This window comes from Ptychodera flava, chromosome 11 (assembly GCF_041260155.1).
Source record: "Ptychodera flava strain L36383 chromosome 11, AS_Pfla_20210202, whole genome shotgun sequence".
NCBI lineage: Eukaryota > Metazoa > Hemichordata > Enteropneusta > Ptychoderidae > Ptychodera > Ptychodera flava.
Window position 1 is genome coordinate 26,110,141 of NC_091938.1, and position 24,020 is coordinate 26,134,160.

Genomic DNA, 24,020 nt, shown 5'->3' on the forward strand with positions numbered 1-24,020 from the left:
GGTTAACTGACTCACAGTGATATGTGTTAGATTATCTAAACCTGTTTTGTCATCAGTGGTGACATTCATATCATCCGATATCATTCTTTGACCATTCTACCACAGTGATCTAGCCGACAACCACATTGCTTTGATAATAACGGATCCGTTCACAGTAAATCAGGATGGACACATTAGAAGTAGCATGAACAAAAAAAATAATACTGGAAAAAGTCACTTTGTCCCCAAAATATCTAATGATACCAGATGATTCAGATCTACCTGCATGTCTTGGTGGTCACATCAAAACTCGGTTTTGAAGTTCAAACTCGTTTATATTCTTGTCATTTCTTTGCTGTCACCGTGCATTCACAGATGTAAATGAGTGTGCAGACGTCATCGGTGCCTGTGAACAGACCTGTACCAACACTATCGGCAGCTATCGATGCAGCTGTGGAGCTGGTCAGTACAAACTGAACCAAGATGGCCGAAGCTGTGACTCACTCAGTGGTAAGTGTTGTCATGGTAATCACATGCAGATTCAACATCATCCTTTGTCTAGATACCCACGGGAATGTTCATCCTATGCAATACAGATTGAGTTCCCTGCCTTTACCCATAATGCCATTTTGGTTTTTCTAAATGAGTAATTTTTCTGATTGTTTGATTTTCAAAGTTGAGAGAAATGTCATGAAAATTTGAGTTTCCGTTTCAAAAGGTAGACTTAACAGGATGTCTTATCTCGTTCTAGCATATAGCATGTTTTCTAAAGGTATTTTAGCAAAAGATCAATCCAAGGCATTTATTCAGATTTTCAAAATTTGCAGCCTCAAAAATTTTACAAAAGATGGTCAACTCTCTAATTGGGAGAAGTTCTTTTGAATATTTACAAAAATATTTGAGTCAAAGATATAGAAAAAAATTTCCATTCTCAGTGGCGTGTTTTGAAATTACACCACAAATCAAAAGTTTTGAAGTGTTCAGCTATGTCGTTTGTCACTTTCACCTTCATGACTGTTATCCTACTTTCTGTCCATCATTCATCTTCCATTGTCGCGTATCAAAGGTCAAGGTGAGCTTCCAATGTTTGTGGTGTATGTTTTGAATTTTTGAACGTTTATAACAAGTAGCCTGGAAATTAAAAAAAAAGGCACGATTTGTAGTCAGGATTCACTGTGTGTGTACTAATGTTATTTCATGTGTTAGTTTGTAAGCAAACATTAAAGGGCCATTGGCTGTAAATTTTGCTGATTTTTACAGGTGAAGCGGGTATATTTGGCATGCCAAATGAAGTAATTACCAAGCAACTTAGTTGAGCAATTTGCTGTATGCCCTGCCGTTAACTTAAACAAGAGTCTATTTTATTGTCTAAAGACTGATAAGGAATCCACCAAACTCAGCAGGGAGCTCCTACACTTAGTAAACTGATTTTTCTGTACTCAAACAAACCATTTTCCACTGGCACCCTGTTCATGGGAGAGTTTCAAAAGGGGTAATAAAATATTGAAAAACTCAGTGGAGGAGCTGCCTGCTGAGTTTGATGGAATCCTTAATATCAGTCTTCAGACAATATAACAGATCCGAGGCTTGTTTAGGTAAACGCCAGAGCATATAACAAACTGCTCAGCTACCTTGCTGGATAATTACCTACTTTTGTGTAACCATTGAATATACGGCATCAAATGTAAACACAATATTTGTCTTGAATGTCAACCACAGTTTCTTGTTCTACTTTCCAAAGCGTTTGATATTAAGATTGTCAACACATCATCTGTACATGTAAAATGCACTTTTGTTTACATTTCAATTTTAGTTTGCATACAAGAATTTACGTACAGTACATGTATGGACCGGCAGAGTTGACACGCATAGTATTGCATATATCAGTATCCTTTTGTGTGTGGAACAAGAAACGGGTAGTTGAAATAAAGAACAAAAAATGGTGAAAAATCATCAAAATTTACAGCTACTGGCACTGTAATGCAGTCAGGTACCTTAGTGATGCCAATTTTCATGCCTATTTGTGTAGGTGCCACCATACATGTCTTTCTGTTGGAAACCATTACCAACCCACCTAGCCCTTCATACTAGTGGCCATTTGGTACAAAAATCCCACCAATATACCCATTCAATTTTTCTTCCCTAAATATGCCCTTTTTCTGATTTACTCATTTTTTCTGGAGATAGTCTTTGACAAGTCCTGCTCTTTTCACCTAATAGGTCAGGTTCTCTGACGCAGTGACTCCCAGTTTTGGCAATGTTTATTTTTCTCGTCTTATATCCCCAGAGTCTCTTTTTTTCTCCCAGAGTTGAGAGGGTATAATGCTTACAGTTCACCATTACCAAACTGAAATTACCTGAAAGGTTTTTCAATTTTCAATGAATGAGTACCGGTACATCAAACTGTAATTCACAGGTTCCATTGATTCTACAATGTTGTCTGTTCAATGCCCTTTGACAGTCAAAATACAGATGTTCAGTTTTGAAATATCAAAATGACAACTGCTATTACCAGTTGGTTTGAACTTGAATTTCTCATAGTCTTTGAGATGCCAAGAGCACAACAGAGTCACTATACAAAATTCAAGTCAGCAAAGGAAAAGTTAATCCCGACAAATCCCGACAAATATCTACCGTACATGGATGGCCCGATCTCCAATTAATCCTATGAAATACCGTGTATGCCTGTACTGACTACTATGTATATAGTCTTGTGCAATGCTTTGTTTGACTACTGGCAATGCTGAACTAATATGTAATGTTTGCATGTTGCTTACTGGCTGGATTTTAGTGAACTAATTCAAATTGGCAAAGCCCAGTGTTTTCTATCAGTGTCTGTACACAAAGTGCACAAGCTTGTTCTTAGTACTGTGCTGTACGTTCATAGTCCTGCAGCAGGCTGTAACTAAGAGGACTACATGGCCTACTCTTGCCCTATCAAAAGTCTTTGTTCAACCAGTACACAGCACATTTATAAAGCCGACCTAGCATACGCCATCATGTTCATGGTATTATTTAAAAATAACCAACCATTCTGTCTAACGCTAGCAACACAGAATGATTTAAGATTTAACCCATTCTGGACACCTACCACGAAGCAGTGGTTCAAGATACCTGCATGATTATTATTGTCATTTTCTATTTGATTCTTTGATCTGTTAATTTACTGACCAAGGCTGATACTGATTATTGGACCTGTTAATTTACTGACAATAGGCTAATACTGATTATTGGACCTGTTAATTTACTGACAAAGGCTAATACTGATTATTGGACCTGTTAATTTACTGACCAAGGATGATACTGATTATTGAACCTGTTATGATTTCATATTTCAAATTACCTGCCATTCTAGTTTTATGCTGATTGCAGTATTTTCAATTTGGCAGTGACCTTGAACCTCTCAGTAAAGTCAATCAAGATATACTGTCTGCCAATTTTAGTGTAGTTTTATGTCAAAATCGGGGTGCATAATTTGCTAGATTGAGAATTGAGAAAAGCTATCAGAGAAAAGTGCTAATAATTCTCAATGATCTCAGAGTAACACAATGACGTGACAAAAAATTTGTGAACTGATCATAGTTTTCTTTTAATGATTTAAATGTAAAATGAGCCAAAGAAAGTCTCTAAAGTTGAAATATAAAAACAGGGGGAAACAGATCAATGTAATACTAATAGATTCAGCGTTTGTTACTTTTTTGTTACTACGAAAATGTCACAAAGTACCGTATGTGGCAAGGCATAAATGGCTCCATGGATCACTGGATGCGTACTTGGAGACAATTTTCCATGCTAATGACCAAGTGCACACTTTTTTCTTGAAAACCATATAATTACACATTTTATAATCACTGTGCGGGGCGTCAAATCAGCCTATTTTCATACGAGATCATGACAACTTTTCTTTGGAACTCTGTCTAAATGCCAGTATGGAGCTGGATGAAGGACACACATATGGCCCTCCTATAAAACTACAGAAGGCGCATAAAACCAATTCTTGCAATCGTATGATAAGTTGTTTGATTATACCATGCTAAATAAATTAACAGAAAAACCTGCAAAAGCCTCTGTGCATTGCGGTGCATAGAACCAGCCAACTCCGTGCCGTTCTGTATAGGGTTTCTAGCATGTGAAAAATTCTGTCTTCTTCGATGGCAGGTGTGTATGATTTGAATGTTTGCATATGGGATGAGGGTTTTGCATTGTTTGATATCGAAACATAAGCCGTACCCTGTTCCCTCCTCAGCTCCCTGTAAACAGGTCCACACTCACCATTGATTAATACGATGGGTATGGGCACAGGCGGCCCAAACACTATTAGTAAGCTTATTATTGAGTTTTTCTCAGTTTTCTCTATCAGTTCCTCTCCTTTTCTTCATGTTCTGACTGATCGTAGTAAATAAAATAAATGACTATATAGCCTAACCCTAGCCTCTTGACTCTTTATTTATTTTACACCCCATTACAAGGACATTTCATCTTGTAATTAATTAGTCAACACAACTAATTACGCTAATCCGTGGATTTATCAGGGATTTTATGGGTTGGTCAACATCGCAAAAGACAGGAAAGGTTACTGAACACATCTCTATCTTTCCAATGTTGACCAACCCTTGATAAGTCCATGGATTAGCATAATTAGTTTTGTTGACTAATTAATTACAAGATGTGTGTATTAGAGATAAACGTCCGTGTAAGGGAGGAGGTCATTTTCAAACAGGCGGTACCTCGCGTGGAGTCCGCGGTGTCCCTCTTACCCTGCCGGGACGTGAGGTAAAGCAGTTAGCGCCTTTTAATGAGTTCGCATGCATAAATTGTCCCGCGGAAAACCGCACCGTTTGGCACGTCATTTAAGCTTGTGACGTAGTCTTCTGATCTTGCCGACAGTAACGCCGATGTGTGACAAGTCCAGCGAAGGAGCAAGGACTCGCACACGGTCATCTGACAGTGTTCAACTTGTCATATCAGTAATGGCTTTTACCGGGGTCTGAAGAGGTCGACCGCAATTTAGGTTGAGTGACACTAGTGTCTATCGTTGAACGAATCAGATTGCATGTCCTCCTGGGATCCTAAAACGGTCATCTGGCACTTCCTAAAACGCGTTCTTAAATTAGAAATCGCGCTCGGGACTTTTCAATGCGTACTGTCTGTCGAAGTGACCTAGAAAAATTGCAACAAACACGCACACAAAAAATGTGCAAAAAAACTTCTGCAACAATGTAGCATTGCATGTACAGATATGGTGATCCAAGGGCATGCGGAAGTCTTTAATGTAAATATTTTCGGTTCCACCAATAATGTGTACGCCGATTGGAAAGATGCTCGCAGTTTTAAAACTGTACTATTTCCCGACTGTAACATCGGGCAGTTGATCATATTTCTAAAATAAAAATGACATCACTGATCACAAAGAAACGTGATGTTGAAAAGAAAGAGACCATGGTATAACTTGACGTAAAAATGCTTGTAATGTAAGTATGTTTTCTTTCTTACAGCTAAAGGTCTATTTGTTGAACAATATTGAAGTTCTGAAGCAATAATAAAACTCTACAGCTTACGTTAAAAATTTTCCCCAGTGCGAAACTTTACGTCATGGTTTTAGTAATGCATAAGCTTACCAACTTTACTATGTTATAAACAAGGTAGACAAACATTGGTTATTTATTTGAACACCCGAGATCGGAGCTATCTTTTTCCCTTTCAAAAATTTGAACACAGAAGCTTGTTTGGGTGGCGAGGAACATGTTGTGATAGAAGTATGGTCCCAAGACAATTTCTCAGAATTGGGAGCGTGCGACGTGGTATAAAAAAAACGACATGCACGAACTTTGAACTTTGAATGTACGTTACTTCGATCCGACAACTCAGGTTCCCGATCCCGATCCCGTTCGATCTGTTATGTTTCTACACATCCCGATGTTATTCAAAGATTCACGGGGTTGTATTTAGATACCACTCGAAGTAATAATGTAATCAGTTTTCTGTGATCCCGTCAAATAAACCGTAGGTGCTCTGTGTGTTGCACTTGTAATTGCAACAAAGAGAGAGAAAAAACCCCGATATCCGGATCAGCCAGCGATCTACAACAAATGTTAAAATGGCAATTTCGCAGCTTAAACTTCATCGAAACTTAGCGACATATTTTATTTGGCACGAGACTAGATGCGAACAGACGGTTTTTGACTACGTGTGACGGCGACATCGGGTTTGGGAAATATTTCCGCTGCAATTTCGAGGTCAAGACAGGACAACCCCAGATCTCCTCTGGTTGGTCGTAACATCCGAAAATATCGCGACAAATATTGGTTATTTTGACTATCTGCTGATGTTATTTGACGGTAGTGTAATTATTAAATGTTGTAGTGCTGTACTGTTATGGTAGCGACGTCATTGTTTTTAACTTATCAGATACATGGCTGAACTATTAAACCGTGGATATGTTTCCTCATAGATTTTGCCGTCGAGCTTCGCGAAAACCTGCCCACTTTTTGCAGTTTGCTTTTAAATTAGACAAGTTCTTGTCTCGTTTATTCGGTAAGTTTAACTGTAATTTTGGCCGCGTTATAACCGGTTCAACATCTGGTGATGCTGGCTCGTTGTGGCGGTCGGTTTCAACTCTGTCTTTTTTTTCTAGTTCAAAACACGGCCCTCGCGAGGCACTGCGTCATCAGGGGACATGTGAAATCGACTTTTCTCTGTTGAACGTGAGACTGACTGCGGAGAGGGCGTTGAACTCGTCAACCCTGCAACACTAATGTGTATCACTGATGTCTACAATACTACGCACGAAGTCTGCATTAGTGCATTGCCAGTGTTTAGTCACAGTCCCTCCACAAACTGTGGTTTAGTAGCAACATACGTTGAATAGACTCAATTAATCAATTGTAGCCTACATTCTGTTTAAACGCCCCGAGTCTTTGGATACTGCCTTCATGACAGTCAAAATACTGTGAATGCTTCAGCATCATTCCTCAGAAAAAAATGAATGAAACCCTACAAATGATTATCATCTTTGCGTTCAGCCGACTACCTCCCCCGGCGTTGTCAGGTGGCCTGTCTTCTTCAGCGTATTTATTGTTTGGCAATGTAACACTTTCATTTGTTTTTTGTTCAAAACGGGATAAACGCCGGTCACACCTATAACATCGTTAACAGTTTGTCAAATATCAAATGTGTTGAAGCAACTTTATTGACTTCCACACTCAGTGCGCCACTCTCCCTTTTTAGCGGACGCGTGGGTCCGTCAAACAGCGTACGATCTGATGAATGAGAGTTTTCGGTTCTTTCTTTCCGATTTTCCAAAGACACGTCGACTTTCTGTTCCGTGTTTGAGCGAAACAAACGTCGGCTTCATTCGGAAATGGTCGGCTATTCGTGGGCGTATCGTTAGTCCTATGGTAAGCTATACCCGACGTGAACGTCGGAATAATTCGGACTGTAGTCGGGAAAGCAAGGTTACCGGTTGACCTCGAGAGCGATTCCCAGTATACACTTTCGCTGATCGCGGTACTAGTACTACGCTGATAGCAACAGGTTCACCGATATCACGATTCACGATTGCATTGTCTGAACTGTTCGTGCCAGGGCAGTTATTGTTGTTCAGTGAGACGCGTCGGCAGCATGTTGCGATGGTTGTGCGGGACCCTTCGTTGATACTTCAAATTTCGTCACCATTTGTCGTAATATATCAACTAAAACAAGTCCCGTTCCGTTGTTATCAGAATATTTAGCTTGCCTTATGTCTGATCGAGAGGAAGCGTGCAAACAATACACTTCCTTTGGTCGTAAGATAGTCTAGAAGGCCGTGTTCGGGCCCACTATTTCAGACAGAACAAATATGTATCGGAGCGTATTTGCGAGGGAATCTAAAAAAACGCACATAGGATTCAGAAACGACCAGAAGCAGACGGAGAAAGACATCGAAAATAAATCACTACATAGACGGTGAAGCGTTATTCAACATGATGAAATCAAATGCAAGTTCAGGGAGATCGGACACAGAAAACGGAAATTCCGCAAATGTAGAAAGCGGGAGCATGTCAGCGTTCGAATTTTGCCCTAATAATGACATTACCCTGAAAACTGACGTTAAATACTTGTCATAGGCAAAGGATACGTATTAAACATGTTTGTCTACTGTTGACATCAGTCAGCTGGCAGCATTACAGCATGAGCGATCATGATTTTGATCAGTTTGCCACTGCGGCATTTTGCAGAGCTTGTCAAATTTTATGCATAGAATATTATTTGACTTGCTCTCGACCAGATCCGTAAATAAATTTCAAGGCAGTCACGCTAGCTGGTATGTTAAATTTCTCAATCATACTTGGAAAACTACAATGCAAACAACGTAAAAAACACTAATTTCCAATTAGAAAATGAAAAATATTTCGAGGTTATTTTTGTAAAACACATTTTTCTGTTTGCTCAACGTTTAAAACCTGGAGCATACCTACCTTGTTCTGTAAAATCTTGAATACAGAGCTTCAATCCATTGTTTTGCTTCAGTTAATATTTTATTGAAAATTTTATTTAACATTTTATTGAGCATTTCCGTGAAATGTGGTGGGTAATATATGATCAGTTACGATAGTAATTTGTAGGCGAAAATGTAGAGACTGCAGTAAAATTGCTACAAGTTTTCAACCCTTTGACCTTTGATCTTTTGTTTTGAAATTTGAGACCCTTCGACGAGTGTTGAACGTCTGCGGCTAAAAATAATCAGCACGTCCCTCCAGCTATCGCGCAAAGTAAGAAAAAAAATCAGGTTGATTTTCGTAAACTGCAGCACAGCTGTCACCCCTCCCAGCTTTTTAATTCCCGCGGACTTACCGCGGACGTTTTAATGCCGCGGAGATACCTCGATCATTAGGGCAAAAGGGACTAAAATAAAGGTGTGAATGGCCCAACTCCAGCCTGCGGTAATGAGTTCGTCATGAATATTCACGGCACCTGAGGTGCGGTAATCACCGAGGTAAACGTATGAGCGGGATACCCCGGAATCCGCGCGAGGTACCGCCTGTTTGAAATGACCTCCTCCCTAATGGGGTGTAAAATGAATAAAGAGTCAAGAGGCTAGTTTAGGTTATATAACCGTTTATTTTATTTACTCCGATCAGTCAGAGCATGAAGACACAGTCCCTATATCCATAGAGGGACTGTGATGAAGAAAAGGAGAGGAACTGATAGAGAAAACAGTGAGAAAAACTCAATAATAAGCTTATTGATAGTGTCTGGGTCGCCTGTGGTATGGGCTGAACCATGGTGGTGAAAGGGGTAAATCCATTACACTGTGTTCTGTTAGTAAAGCCTTTGAACCCTGACCCCGGGGTGACCTATGGTATCATTCAACGGTTACCACTGAATATAATAGTTCAAAATAAGGAGGCAGTGTGGTGCAGTGGTTAGGGTACCTGTCTTGTTATCAGAGGATGGTGATTTTAGACCCGGTAAGTCCAGAGTAATGGACTCACTGTCAGAGGATGGTGAGTCCGAGACTCAATCACAGTGTTGTGCCCCTGAGCATGGCACTTTACTCCTCATTGCTCCATTGGGTAGTGGGATCTATGTACCTCATCTTGTAATTGGGTGTTCTGCCTGTTGGATGATGGATTTAAAAATAAAAAATAAATATAAAGTACCCACATATGGACAATATCAGACGGAACCCAGTATAGCATGGTGTGGCATCAACAGAAATGTAATATTATCAATTCATTATTGTATGGTAAGCTGCAAGGCATAGGGTTGTAAGAGGCCAGACTTTTTTCATAGATTGGTATTGATCAAACTCTTTCACAAATATCTACATTTCAGATGAGATACCCAAGTTGGTTGTGGCCAATTCGATAAACATACAGACACTTTCTCTCAACGGCAGCGACTTCACCCAGGACTTCATCCCAGCCCTCCGAGCGGCAGCTTTGGATTTCAATCGCGAGAAGGAGAAAGTGTGTTGGATTGATCATGAACTTGGCACTGGTGGCAGCAAACTAAAATGTGCCCATGGAAATACCATGGATCCAGAGAATATTGAAGAAATCGAAATCTTCTTTCACCTTGACCGTAAGTCATATTGTTTAACTGTCCCATTTTGACCCACCATGTACAGTTCATGTATGTGTACTGTAAAGTGGCTAATGTGCCAGAACTGTTTGATATCTGCATTATTTTACTTTCAAACTACAACTCCTCAATGTTGATTTACTTACTGATTTAAGTATCTGTATACAAATGTATAAAACACCCTTGACTGCCTGGAATTCCAGAATTTTCCATTGCCTTAATGAATCACAATAAACCTTGAGTGCTGGAAATTCTGGCGTGACCTACACATGTTCATAGTGTGATTGGTACATCAATTTTATAACATTGTAGTAGTCAATTGGTCAATTGTGGACAGGTACTGCTTGTATAATTTTGAAAAATATCAATAAGAAACGGCTACCCCAATCAAATTCACAAGCCTCCATGCCAATGTACAATGTATGGTAGACATGGTGCATGTATGCATAGGAATCCTCTCACAAACATTTTTCATCCATTTGAACACATGGCGCTCAATTTCCTCACTTAGATGTTAGATGATCTGTGTTCTTTATTATATCTTGACAATATCAGGAAATTTAGCAGGCTAAAAACTCTCAAATTCATTTTTCTATTCCATCACAAATGATTGTTGCACAGTTGTTATAAGGTACAAGGTTTTTTAAAGGGCCAGTAGGTGTAACTTTTGACGATTTTCTCACAGTTTTTATTTTTTATGTCAACTACCCTACAGTTTCTTGTTCTACTTGCTATGTTGAGATACACAGTATTCAGTTTGATTGTCAACTTAGCTTGTACATGTGTAAACTGCTTTGTTGTTGTTGACAAATAAATTCTAGTCTAGGAATTCAAATGTAAACAGTGCATTCTACATGTATACAGACATTGGCCATCTAAATTGTTGGTGTTTAACATGCTTTTTGGAGTAGAACAATAACTTGCAATTGACAAAAAAAACAAAATAATGAAAAAATCATCAAAAGTTACAGTTTCTGGCCCTTTAAATATTATATTGAAAAAATGTAGAGTGCATGTGATCATGATATTTTCTTTGTCTCTCTTTGTAGATGTTGAACAGTTTGCAATCGACTGGGTTGCAAACAACTTTTACTTTGTAGATGATGTTGCCAATAGAATTTTCATGTGTAAACCAGGACCTTCATTGTGTGTGGCCTTGATAGACATTGATCTCGTCAATCCGAGGGGTATTGCACTTGACCCTGAGCAAGGGTAAGTCTTATTTGACATTGTGGCTGTATTGAGGGTGGGATGGTTGGGTGATTTGCTAGAGATTCCTGAGAAGGGTACAGTTTGGATGTTTGTGTACAGGGAATTTGCTTTTGAGCTGATGGGAAAGGTGCAAAATTGGTGACCGTCGAAGGGCTGGTGCATTGAGTACTCAGTATTAGGGATGCATTGTAGGAGTATTTCAAGTCTCCTTTTGATCTATTCATCCCCACTTCCTTGTGGACAGTTCCAAAAACCCCATTGATAGCCATGAGTTTGGACAATACCACAGTGGTGAAAGGGTTTAGGATTATTTGAAGAGATTGACAGTATACATCTCATTTGCACATTCAAGGAGATAATTGTATTTTGAACCTATAGGAGCTCCTGGTACATTTTGCTCTTAGTCTCTCCAGAGCTATTATATCATGTACCATAGCTTGTGTTGGTCTGAAGGTGTTGTACTCGCTTTTTTTAGAAGGATGATAAAATGATCTACATATAACGGGCTCATCCAATTCACACCTGTTTTATACTGTATTGAATTACGCAGTAGGGCCACTCATTTGATGTGCCTGTAGTTTTGTCATCTGGAACTGCCAACTCAAAAAGTTTTTCTTGAAATCTCAAAGACATAGCTAGTGCAAATCCTGTTTCTGAAAGCTTTTTCGTTACTTTGCTCTATTATATATGTAATGTACACTTTCATGAAGAGCGCCCCCAAGCGACAAGTAATTGAGCACATTACCAGTGCTGTTACATTGCAATCATCATTGCTGTAAACAAAACAGTAAGACCATCACATTTTGATTTCGTCGTCTTCTTTCTTCATTCGAAGGCTGATGTTCTTCACTGACTGGGGTTCACACCCGAAAGTAGAGCGAGCCAACATGGACGGAACGGACCGACGCACCTTGGTGGAAACCAAGGTTGTCTTTCCTCACGGAGTTACCCTGGATTACAGTCAGAAGAAAGTATACTGGGTGGACGCCTACCTTGACTACATTGAATGCATGAACTATGACGGTACGCATAGGAGGAGTGTTGTCAATGGAGAACAGGTGTGTTTCCTTTTGAACTACTAGAACAGCGGGAACATTTTAAAGTTAACTTGAAATTGCATCAATTATCAGTGACTTAGACCTTGTCTGAAACTGGCAACATTCACAAAACACTTCTTCAAAGTTTACCTTACTTACATTATAATATCGATCATACATTCACACTCATAGATGAGGGTAAATGCATCAGATCAAGCACACGCTCAAAGAGTGATGTAACATATAAACCATAATTGATATACATAGTGGGTATGAGACCTGCTGTGAAAGATTTTGTTTCTACAGGTTTCCAGTCAAAGCAAAGCTGAAAGTCATCAATAATGGTGACAATTTCAAGAAAACTTTCAGAAATTTCAAGCAAATTTGAAACGTTTCATCTATCAAAATGGCAAATTGCAATAATTTCTGTGGTTGGATTGTTGCGCATTTACTCTGTGTAACATTGTCAAAGCCAATTTCTATGGTTCCTGTCAGATTTTTGAATGTCAGCATTATAAATTTATGCAAGCATTCTGTAAGCTATTTTATGCATAGTCGCAAATCATAACTTCTCAAGGTTGTTTACACAACAACAAATCCATATTTATGATTGTGTATTTGAATTATGATGCATTTACATCTGTGTTTTTGCTTCGATCACCTGCAGCAGTACAATAGCAGGTTAAGTATTTTGTCAGACAGTGTTTCAACGATGCCCATACTGTTTTCATGAGAAATTTGCAAAATTTGCTACCTTTTATCCATCTAAATCTTTTTCATTCAGGTTGAGCACCTGTATGGCATCACCATGTTTGAAAATTTTCTGTATGCCACCAACTGGCACGACAACAGCATTGTTAAAGTAGACAAGTTTACAGGAGCGGTTGAGCAGATCAGGGATGGTATGAACCGTGCCGGAGCCTTACAAGTGTATCATACATACAGACAAAAACAAAGTAAGTAAAAGAGTTGCAAATTTTGATTTCTGTCCGAGGAGAAGTTCTTATTTGCTGCACTGAAACGCCCTGCTCCTAGAAATTTTTGTCAGAAAAAAATAGTATTTGAATGTCAAGCATTAAAATTGGTGTTCTTCAGACCAACACATTGAGGCAAAAAGAGCAGTGAACTCACTTTCCACTGTGCTATACATGTATGATATGTGAGATAGTGATTTTAGCGATCAATACCAATCCCAGCCAAGGGATGTTTTTGATTCAATTGATCACATTGTGAAATGCAAGTTCAGAGCTTGCCCGTGTAAAGATAACCTGGAAAAAAGAAGAAAATATGGAACTGAATATTAACATTTACCGATAATCTGACAAATATGACAAACGAGGGCATTGTTTTTGAAGTAAGGTAAAGTTATGACCATTTGCAGAATACGGTAGAAGCATAAATTTAAACACAAGGATTCTCTTTTCCCTGAGAGACAAATTTCCTTTATTCGGGGAAAATGTGAACTGTTTTTCAGGAGAGTCCATGGAGGTGAATCTCTGACAGTGAAAATATATCATTATAAGATTAAAGTGCAGTTGAAAATCACAATGAAATGTAATGAATACTTTTACAGTATAGAGGCTGTATTATTTTGAAGAACGCGTACACATCATAATTCAAGTTTCGTATTGACATCAATCAAACTGGGATGGTCTCAGGAAATTTCATTGTAACTTTTAAAACAGAGGTAAAATACATTTGGTTTGAGTGACCATGTGAGTATCCTAATGTGTGTAATCTTGAATCTTCACTTTCTCTCATTTTTAGTTGATCATGAATGCAAGCAACGATGGCAAAGGTGATTGTGAACAGCTGTGTCTCATAGGAGCCGCTGGTGCCAAACTTTGCAGATGTGTGGCTGGCTATTCGCTGGCCAGTGATGGCAAATCTTGCACTGGTATGTATTTTCAGTTTATATTGTAGTGTAGTATAGTTCCCCCCCTGATCCAAATCAAGGCAGTACACATGTGTACAACTAGTTATGTCATAAAAGCAATCTGTTTTTGAAACCCTATGTTGGGAAGAGAGTCATCAGCGCGAGCACCAGAAATACTCTTCAGGTTTTCAAAAGAAAATGTAGCAATCTAGTTTACTGTGAAGTATGTGCATTGAGTTTTCTCTGAACTTATGATACGTCCCAAATCCATGAACAATTACCCTGTATGTACGTATGAAGTGAATCAAAACTGCAATAACTTGTACAGCTAGACATTTTGAAAAATTGTTTTGGGCACTGTGATGATGTACTCCCCATTCTCTTCATTTTAAAAGACTGTTTATTTTTACACCAATGTCGGCTGGTGTCCAAAATTTACGTGTCTCATTCCATCTGCACCGTGTTACTTGTGCTAATATCAATTTCTAGATGGTGAACACTCACGGCAATCATCAGCCAGGTCTTTGATTAATGTATGAATATTGTTGAAATAGCGGTACAGCTACCCTTGTTGTTCATATTTAATATCAGGTCCCATTTGGGTGGCGTAAATTTGTTGGGGATATAAGGATGTTGCATGTTTTACCTGTTGAACAGCCATTACGGCATACCAACTGATGTCCAGAAACTGACTTGATTTTACTAAGCATTGGACATGTAACATACAGTACCACCTAATATTTGAAATTTCTAATTTGTTCCTGTGCATTGTCTTAGAATTTTTTTGGTACATTTGCATGTCAACAAAGAAAAATATATTGTGAGCGCTTACTAGTTGGTCCCAAGCATTTATAGTGAACATTTTTCAGAGAAGTGAACATTCCCCCTTCTTTTCCGTAATCTTCACAACCACTCGTACTGTACTTTCCGACCGTTAGTTTGTTTGTCCAGTCGTCCCCATCCTACCAATTAGAGCCGTTCCATAGGTAGTACCAGTATTGGTTGAAAAAATCTCTCAAAACTGGAAGTGATTTGCATGTTTTCATTGTTGCAGGAATCATGGTGTAGACTGTAAAGTGTAAATTCATGTTAAATGTCAGTTGGTGTTTTCATCATGTTTGTGGTGTTTTGTATTTACCCTACACATCGCCACATCATAATGTTGGTTTCCATGTGTGTTACAGGTGTTCTCGATTTACTGTTCTAATTTTGATCATACTTTCGTATGTTATAGGTATTAAATCAAATGTGTTTTCTCTTTGCTGCCGATGAAATCTCATATTATTTGTAATTTTGCCGGAATATTTGAAAATTGCTTGATTCTCTTCCAAAAAGCAAACAGTTGACTGTCAGATATCAGTGATGAATCAAAACAAGTTCTTTCAAAATTCACTAAACTTTCTTCAGAATCAATTGTCTTGTTCATGTGTTATAAGAGATCTTCATGTGTTTAATAAACATGGCCGACAAATGGCTATCAAAAATTGATTTCTTTTGGAGCGTTTTAGTAAAAAACTTTTGAGCTTACAGGGAGTGCATCTTCACTGAGTGATATTGACAGAGTAGAGAAGAGTGTACAATGAATCTGCCTGAGATAAACCATGAGAATTGGTTCTGTGTACCAAAATACTGGTATATTCATAGTGAAATTGTAGAAGAGGAACATATCTACACAATTTGTTATATTAGTACTTCGTGTTGTCAAAATAAATCATAAATCTAACTGTTCTCTTGCTTGTTAATAAATTTGATCAAATGTCATATTCATGTTTTGAATTTCTGTATGTATTTTTGATGATCACGTTGTTTTCCATCACATCTTACACCATTCATACTCCCAGTCACATGACCAACACACTGACCAATCAAACAACAGTAATTTTAACGAATGTTAATGAAGTAACTTAGGTGCGTATTTTAAGTCAGAAGGCAACAGAGAATATAAATATCAGCTTGTGACTTTTGATGACTTTTGTTTTCAGATACGGTACAATATCATTGATAACTAATAATTCATTATCACCTGTATTGTTCTCAAGTAGTACAACACATTGTTTTTTGCAGACTGTATTTTGTGTTTATTATTAAAATGCTCTTCACAGCATATTTTTCCATAGACAGTAGAGTTCCAAGCTTTTTTAAAAAAATAACTTAGAATTTCATCGCCACTTTTTTCTGTACCTACAACTGTTTAATTATTCTCGAACTGTTGTCTTAATTTAATCTGTTGTACCATTGCCTTATCTCCTCCAAGTCTCAAATTAACAACTGGAATAAGGAAAAATACATAACTCGTCATACCCATCTACCATGACTAGTTATTCATACATGTATCATACCACTGCAACCTGCGATGCCAGGCTGTAACCGTTTTTTACAGCTAGCCTGTCCCAACTAGCCCACTAGTAACTGCTAATTCTTAACAAATCATAACCTTCAGTAACCAGCCCATTACGAACTGCTAATTCTTAACATATCAAAACCTTCAGTAACCAGCCCATTAGGAACTGCTAATTCGTAACAAATCATAACCAGATGTATTTGTCTCCGTTTATTATGGTATAGACACTAACCAAGAAACCAATCGGTGCTAACATTTAGATCAGACTCTAATCTTTCATCTGTCATTAGTTTAACAGAAGCTTTCATTTAAGATCTAATGAAGCTACTTCCGAAAAAGCAATTAATCAACAAATCATTGTAGAAGTGTGGATAGAAACAATTACTTAGAGCCATCATGACAAAAAAAAACATTTTTACTAAATATTAAACAATACATTCACTTTACACACATTGGACATCTGTCCAACATGCGGCACTAAATCCAAGCCATCATGTAGGTGCAGAATTTTAACAGAATTCATACATATAGCAAACTAATAGCTAACATTCCCAGGATATAACAAACCCAGCCCCATCACATACTAAACGTACATTTATGTTGCATCACAAACGATGATCAAATCATAACATGCATCAGAACACATCATTGTACACTGAAAATGTCACGTACAAAGCATTGTTGCAACATTCCATGTATATTACACACACACATTATGACTACAAAAAACATTGCAAGATTCACTATACTAACACCACTTCAATCTCTCCATTGCTTCCTTCCATCCCATATTCATCACCAATCTTCTTTATTCCAGATGAAGGTACTTGAGTGAAATATTCTTATATAAAAAATAAACCCCCCCTACCTGATCCAGGAAGTAACGTTCTCCTTATCCTCCTCCGTCACCTTTTCTATCATTTCTTTCTCGATCCTTGTAAAAAAAATTATTGTGCGCTTTCCAGAAAAAAGTTAGCTGCCGCATTTTCAGTTTTGCCATCGATGTCTGAATTCTGTACTGATCTCAAAATTTGCATATTCAAATTCATTTTCTGCTGTAAATAAATTCTCGGTCTACCCATGCATTGGTTTAACCCTGTCACCAACATGGTTTGGTCCAAACCCATTGTTATCAATGATGATTGTAGGCCTGTTGACAGGGAATTGGGGTGAATAGATGAATTCAAATTGTGTACAGGTCTTTGACTGACTATGGTACGTTCCTGTTGATTTCAATATGGCGGGAGGACCCAAATACTAGCAAATGGGGGTGGAAGGGTCAAGTGGAAAAACTTACCATCTCATGATTATCATTTGGCCATTTTTTGTTCAACATGGAGAGTTGTTGACGACCATTTTATAGGGAGAAACATTCTCAGCTCTAGGGGCTGGCTTTCAAAATTCCAGGAATGCCTCCTTCGCAAAACCATGACATCAACTCTTTATTATGCCAGAAATTACTGAGCATTATTGGTGCATACCGAACAAGGCTTATATTATATTATATAATGGTATATTGTAATCTCACATATCCAAAGGCTAAAACATGATCCAGTAACAGTGTGAAGTTGTAAATCTTTTTTTCCTGAGAGCAAACACATCATGTCCAATGTGAAAAAATTGTAATTCATATTCTTTAAAAGTGACAAGAAACCAATGAACCAATGTATGGAAGACTAGAAGGACTGAGGTTCTCGTCTTGAGCAACCAGACTTTTGCAAATCACTGTCACACCACACAGGCGTATTTAGCACATTTTACTTCTGAAAAAAAAATAATTCGGACATCACCAGAAAACTGAAAGAAAAAGAAGAATAATTTTCCTTTCTATCAAGCCATTACATCTGTGTTATATTTGACCTGCATTGCTGTTGTACATTTCCTTTTTTTTTTAATTGTCTATACTTTCTGTTTGTGATTACAATTACAAATCCTCTGTCCATCTGTTTGATCTTCTGTGTTATTTTTCCCATCGTTTCTTCTATTGTTGTTCACGTTGCACTGCTAGAATATTTTTTTTCACTAATGATGCAAAAAAATATTAGTAATATGAATCAATGAAGCAAATAATAACAAAAGCTGGCGAGCTGCACACGTTTGCTGTGTGGAGTAAAATCCATATCAGCTTAAAAAAAGTGATGTGACTAGCCGCCCTGGAATGAAATGCTAGCTAAATGGCTTATGAAATGCCCCGTCATTGACAAAATGGCTGTTCCATTGTGCTGAATGGCTTGTGAAATGCCCAGTCTTTGACAAAATGGCTGTTTAATTTTGTTGTATAGAGAAATAAATGAACTTTTTACCTTGCACATCACTGACAAAGAATTCGCTGCTTCAATCAGCCATGATATATTCTGATGAAAAATTTAAATTGTTGTCTTTTTGGCCGTGATTGAAGAAAATGGCTGAAAGAGTGGTTAAATTTTTTTGGCTCTGACTGGTATGGCTTGAGTTCATTTTGTGGTGCTGCTGCATAGCAAAAGAAAATTAAGCTAAAGAAGCAAAAATAAAAAAATGCACCATTTCTGTCTTGCTCACACGCTGCTTGGTGATGGGCATACATAACCACGTGTCCCCGAGAGTTAATTCATACCCTTGTATTTCTGCAGCATATGCATCAAACCAGTTCCTGTTCTATGGTAAAGGACAGCCGGGAACCATCAGAGGCGTTCCGTTTGATCCGGATGAAGATTCCGGAGAAATCATCATTCCAGTGGAAAACCTTGGTAACCCTCGTGGTGTTGACTTCTATGCGGCAGAAGATTACATCTATTACTCGGACAGCACACGCTTTGTAATTGGTCGACAAAAGAAAAACTCCATCGAGAAGGAAACTCTGATAGAGACCTGTAAGTCTGAATATATTATTTCAAATTGTTACCCTCTTATAACAGACAAGTGTTTTTCACTTTATTTTGACGTTACCGAAGTTAATATTTGAGACCTCAAACACAGGCATTGATAATTTAACAACTAATTCGTCATGCCAAAAAATATACTTATTTTTTTTATGAAAAAAAATTAACAGATCCCTCTTTATGATCATATTTGTTAATTAATTAAGAAATTTAATTTGTCACTAAAGATTTCGATGGAAAGCAAAAGATTGGCAGAGTGTTAACAAGCTCTTCAAACAACCACTGATGCGAAATCATCAGTACGCAAACAAGTATTATTTACCTTCACTTATGAGTTGGTCCGAGCTGAGTACTCCAAAGGAATGCATACTTCATACTCAATGATGGCTTCCTCATATCTTACTGTGTAGCTATCTACAACTGTGAGGGCATTGCTGTCGATTGGCTGGGGAAGAACATTTACTGGACAGACGATGGACTCAAGACCATCAGTGTGGCTAACCTCACTGGCTATCACAGAAAGACCCTCATTAATGAAGACCTTGGACACCCCCGAGGAATAGTGGTTGATCCTGGACGTGGGTAAGTGAAAGGGTCAGGGGGTCATTCATGTTTTATTGTCATGTAACTTTATTTTCTTTGAAGCTCAAATAGAACAGGTGTTACAAAACTTTTCACGGACTTCTTTAAGTCAATAGACCTTTTCCCGGTTATCCCACAATGCATTGCAGTGACTTTATCAAACACTGTATATAAGCTCAAAACAGCGAAACATGCCTATTTGTTTTGTACAACGGATTGTTATAGACGAATAACACAAATTTGCAATACCAAATAATGCCCCGTGTATAATCTAAACATCAGCGACGACAATACGGTATAGGTCAGGGTGTAATCTGCCATAGAGTTCTATGATTAACATACCCTGCGTGTACCCTACGGCTAAAAAGTTCTATGCGTAACGTACGCTTTGTATACCCTGGCGCGCACTGCATCATGGAACCGGTAAAAGAACTATAAGTGTTGTGGTGTTGCTGTAAAAGATCTTTTGATGTTTTGAGGCTTTTCTCCAGAGTACACGACTGCAGAATCCCCCCCTGCATAAATAAAATCCCCCTCAAAATAACCACAAATGGGTGACATGTTCCCCCCACCCTTGAAAATGAGATCTTGAGATATTACAATACACAGAGTGTTGATAGTGGCATTCCCCCCACACATGATTGCTGCCTAAGATGTAACAAAACATAGCTGATTTCATTCTGGAGCCACAGATAACTGATAAAACTAAGCTTCCTGTCTGCAGAAGGATGTAATTGCTCCAATGGGGAACAAAACCTGTGTGTATAATGGTCAATATATCTGACTTTGAATAACCTGTCAAGAAATACTCAGACTGGAAAGCAAGAAATGAAAATCTACTTTGACCAATTTTATATTTGCACTACAAGCTTTCATAAGCTAAATAAATTTATTATGATTTTCAAGATTTATGTTATGGAATTTCATTATATCCCAGGGATTGAGAGAATTTTTCAGGTGCTTCCTTTTGTATTTTTCTTATATGGACATTTCAGTCTGAAATAAAGAATAAATAAAATAAATAAAAATAAAATTATTGCTGTTATCTTTTCCTAATTCACCACTCAGCATACCACACACCCTGAAAGTAATGCCACAACCCCACCCTCTATAGAAAGGCCACCGCCACATGTACTTTACTTTAGTCCAGTGAGTGACCACTATACACAGGTTTGACTGTATCTGTATAACTATCTCATTTAGATGTCTGGGTAATTTATAATCATTTGTTTCTTGTAGCTATTTCTACTGGGCAGATTGGGCCGAGGATGCAGGAACTAACCCTCCGGCCAAAATTGAGAGGGCAAAGCTCGATGGTTCAGATCGGACTGAGTTTGTCTCGTCACTGTCAGTAAGAGGAAAGGAACTCCTATGGCCAAACGGTCTCTCTCTCGATAGAAGAGGTGGCAAACTTTACTGGTCCGATGCCTTCTATGATAAGATTGAAGTGATCAACTTGGATGGTACTGACAGACAAACCGTAAGTCAGTATTTTGACGTAGCAACCCAGGCATTTCTGTAAATTAGAAGAAAATAACTTAGTTACCTTTATTTTCCATCAAGTGGAACAGACCTTTCATTAACCCTTTGAGCGCCAAAGTTAATTTTCGACGCCTTTACAAAATGTACCCCAGTCAAATTTTTTCAGATTTTTGCCAAAATTTTGATGAAAAACTGTAGCCAATGAAATGTTTGTCCAAAATTATAAAAAAAAATACATAAAATTTCATAAAACTGGTGAAATGTTGTTTTTCTGGTGGGAAAAATTACAGTATTCAAAGGGTTAACATGCAATTGTGTCTTGCACAGAGTGATATGTCTGTGTTCTTTGTCAAAATACATTGCAGTCAAGTTTAAAGCAAGTTCTTTTGAATAAACATCAGCAGCAAAGTGCAGGGGGATCACTGCGCAAAATACAAAATTGAAAGTGTGGGTTGCCGCGGTATAAAGTATGGTAAGCTGTCTTTTAGGTGAGACTGAAGTATACCGGGGCCACTTTAAGCTGCAGGCTAATTGCCCACTGTATATCAACGGAATTTCAATGAGGCATCACAAGAAACAGCAGCAGGGTTCCCAAAGCACTTATTTGTCCTTCTAAAGCTTTGCAAAAATACTAACCTTCTGTGTAAAAAAAAAAGTAAATGTTAATGAATTCAAACTGTACCAGTACACTCTTATACATGCAATGAGAAATCCTCACTCGTTCTTGTGACCTTTGAACTTTTGATAGGTGGCTCATAGGGATGATTTCCATATTGACGGTATCCTGGAGCATCCGTTCGGTCTGGTTTTTTACAACAACTACCTTTACTGGTCAGAATACAGGCTTGGCAAGATATACCGTTACCCTGTGAGAGGCGGTACCCCCGAGCTGGTACGAGTTGACAATCCACCCTTATTTGAGATCGGTGTCTACGATCAACAGCTTCAAGAAGGTAAAAGATTCTTGCAAATCTCTTGGTGATCTTTGTATTAATTTTTTTTCAGTGCCTTCCTCAGCTTGGTATTTTCATGATCAACTCATTCTTGTCTAGTGCATGGAACTTTTTTGTTCACGTTAATTTATCCTGATCGATGCCTTCTTTCACCTCTTTGTGTATTATATTGGTTTCACCCAAGTACAGTGTATTCAGTTGTGAGTGTAGACTCTTTCACACAAATTTTGAAGAGTTCAAAAATTAGGCACATGAAGAAGATGGTTTTATTGAGAGGGGCGTGGGGGGATCGTTGGAACTCTGCTCAAAGGTTGCCAGGGTCCCCCTTCAACCTATAACATGTAAACACTGTATCTAGTATGTTGGCGATTGATGAAAGGTAAAATGTGTTTGTAAACAATGAATATCGCAAACTTTAAATGTTAAACTATGTTGTTGTGATGCATCTAGATATTATGCACTAAATACATTGTTTGTAAACAAAGAAAGTCGCACACGCGCAGTTCCGATGACCCAAAGAAAGTCGCACACACCCAGTTCCGATGACCCCTCCCTTTAAGTAGTTCACCACAGTTTCTTTTGGTTTTGTTGTGTCAATATTTTGGTGTCCTTCAATTGTGGCAACTTATCTGTAACATTCACAAATTTCAGATACTTTACCAGACCTTCAGGCAGCGTAGTCAATTTCAGCGTACTATTGCAGTGAGTAATGTAAGCTGTCAGTTTCATAGTTCCAACTCTAGAGGGCAGCAAACAATACCTTTACACTCACTTAGCCTCCTCCCCATTCTCATAAAATTTTGTCTTTTAAAGAGCTACATGTACATGTTGCGATTTAAAAGTCATAGATGTAATTCACATTTTTTATTCTCATAATTTCTGTTTTTTGTCCTTGTAGGAAGCAATTCATGTTCAGAAAATAATGGTGGTTGTTCTGCTCTCTGTCTGGCTGTTCCCCACGGCAAAGTCTGTGCCTGTCCTGATGACCATGAACTCCAATCAGATCAAGTCTCATGCTCCAGTAAGTGTCTAGCACTACAGTATAATGCTTGAAGTGCAACATACTTATATTGATTTACGAAAATTTTATCAGGAAAATCCTGCATAATTATATAGATTTTATTATGCAAGTTTTATCAGTAAAGAGCAACATAATGACATTGATTCATGCAAATTTTATCAGTAAAATGCAACATAATGATATTGATTTATGCAAATTCTATCAGTAAAATGCAGCATAATTATATTGAGTTATCCTAATTTTATTAGTCAAAAGCAACATAATTATATTAATTTATATTAATTTATTTAATTTATTTAGTGTTAAAAGCTTATAATTAGGTCACTGCCTGGATTTCGTTTCCACTTGTAGTAAATCTTTCAGACAAGGGTATGATAGAAATCTGTATTCTTGGTGCACTACAGGCAGTCAGTGAGACTGTCCCGTTTTGTTGTCATTTGCTGGAGTTTCCTCTCTCTCTCTCACAGACAATACCGACGGACAAGTTGGGCCCACCTGTGAGGATTATCAGTTCGCCTGCAATAATGGACGTTGCATCATCGCTGACTGGAAATGCGACGGCGACGACGACTGTGGCGACAACTCAGATGAAAACATCGAGACCTGTTGTAAGG

General features: G+C 38.1%; 1 protein-coding gene across 1 annotated transcript in view; it reads left to right on the forward strand.

Annotated features, from left to right (window-relative positions):
* LOC139144442 (low-density lipoprotein receptor-related protein 1-like) overlaps positions 1–24,020 on the forward strand; it is a 144,823-nt gene that overhangs the window by 41,461 nt on the left and 79,342 nt on the right. Inside the window, 13 exon segments of the mRNA XM_070715142.1 lie at positions 355–489; positions 9,796–10,044; positions 11,094–11,256; positions 12,092–12,314; positions 13,078–13,249; positions 13,768–13,781; positions 14,061–14,190; positions 19,120–19,359; positions 19,779–19,950; positions 21,190–21,430; positions 22,181–22,385; positions 23,284–23,406; positions 23,874–24,014. Coding sequence (XP_070571243.1) covers positions 355–489; positions 9,796–10,044; positions 11,094–11,256; positions 12,092–12,314; positions 13,078–13,249; positions 13,768–13,781; positions 14,061–14,190; positions 19,120–19,359; positions 19,779–19,950; positions 21,190–21,430; positions 22,181–22,385; positions 23,284–23,406; positions 23,874–24,014 — 2,208 coding nt within the window.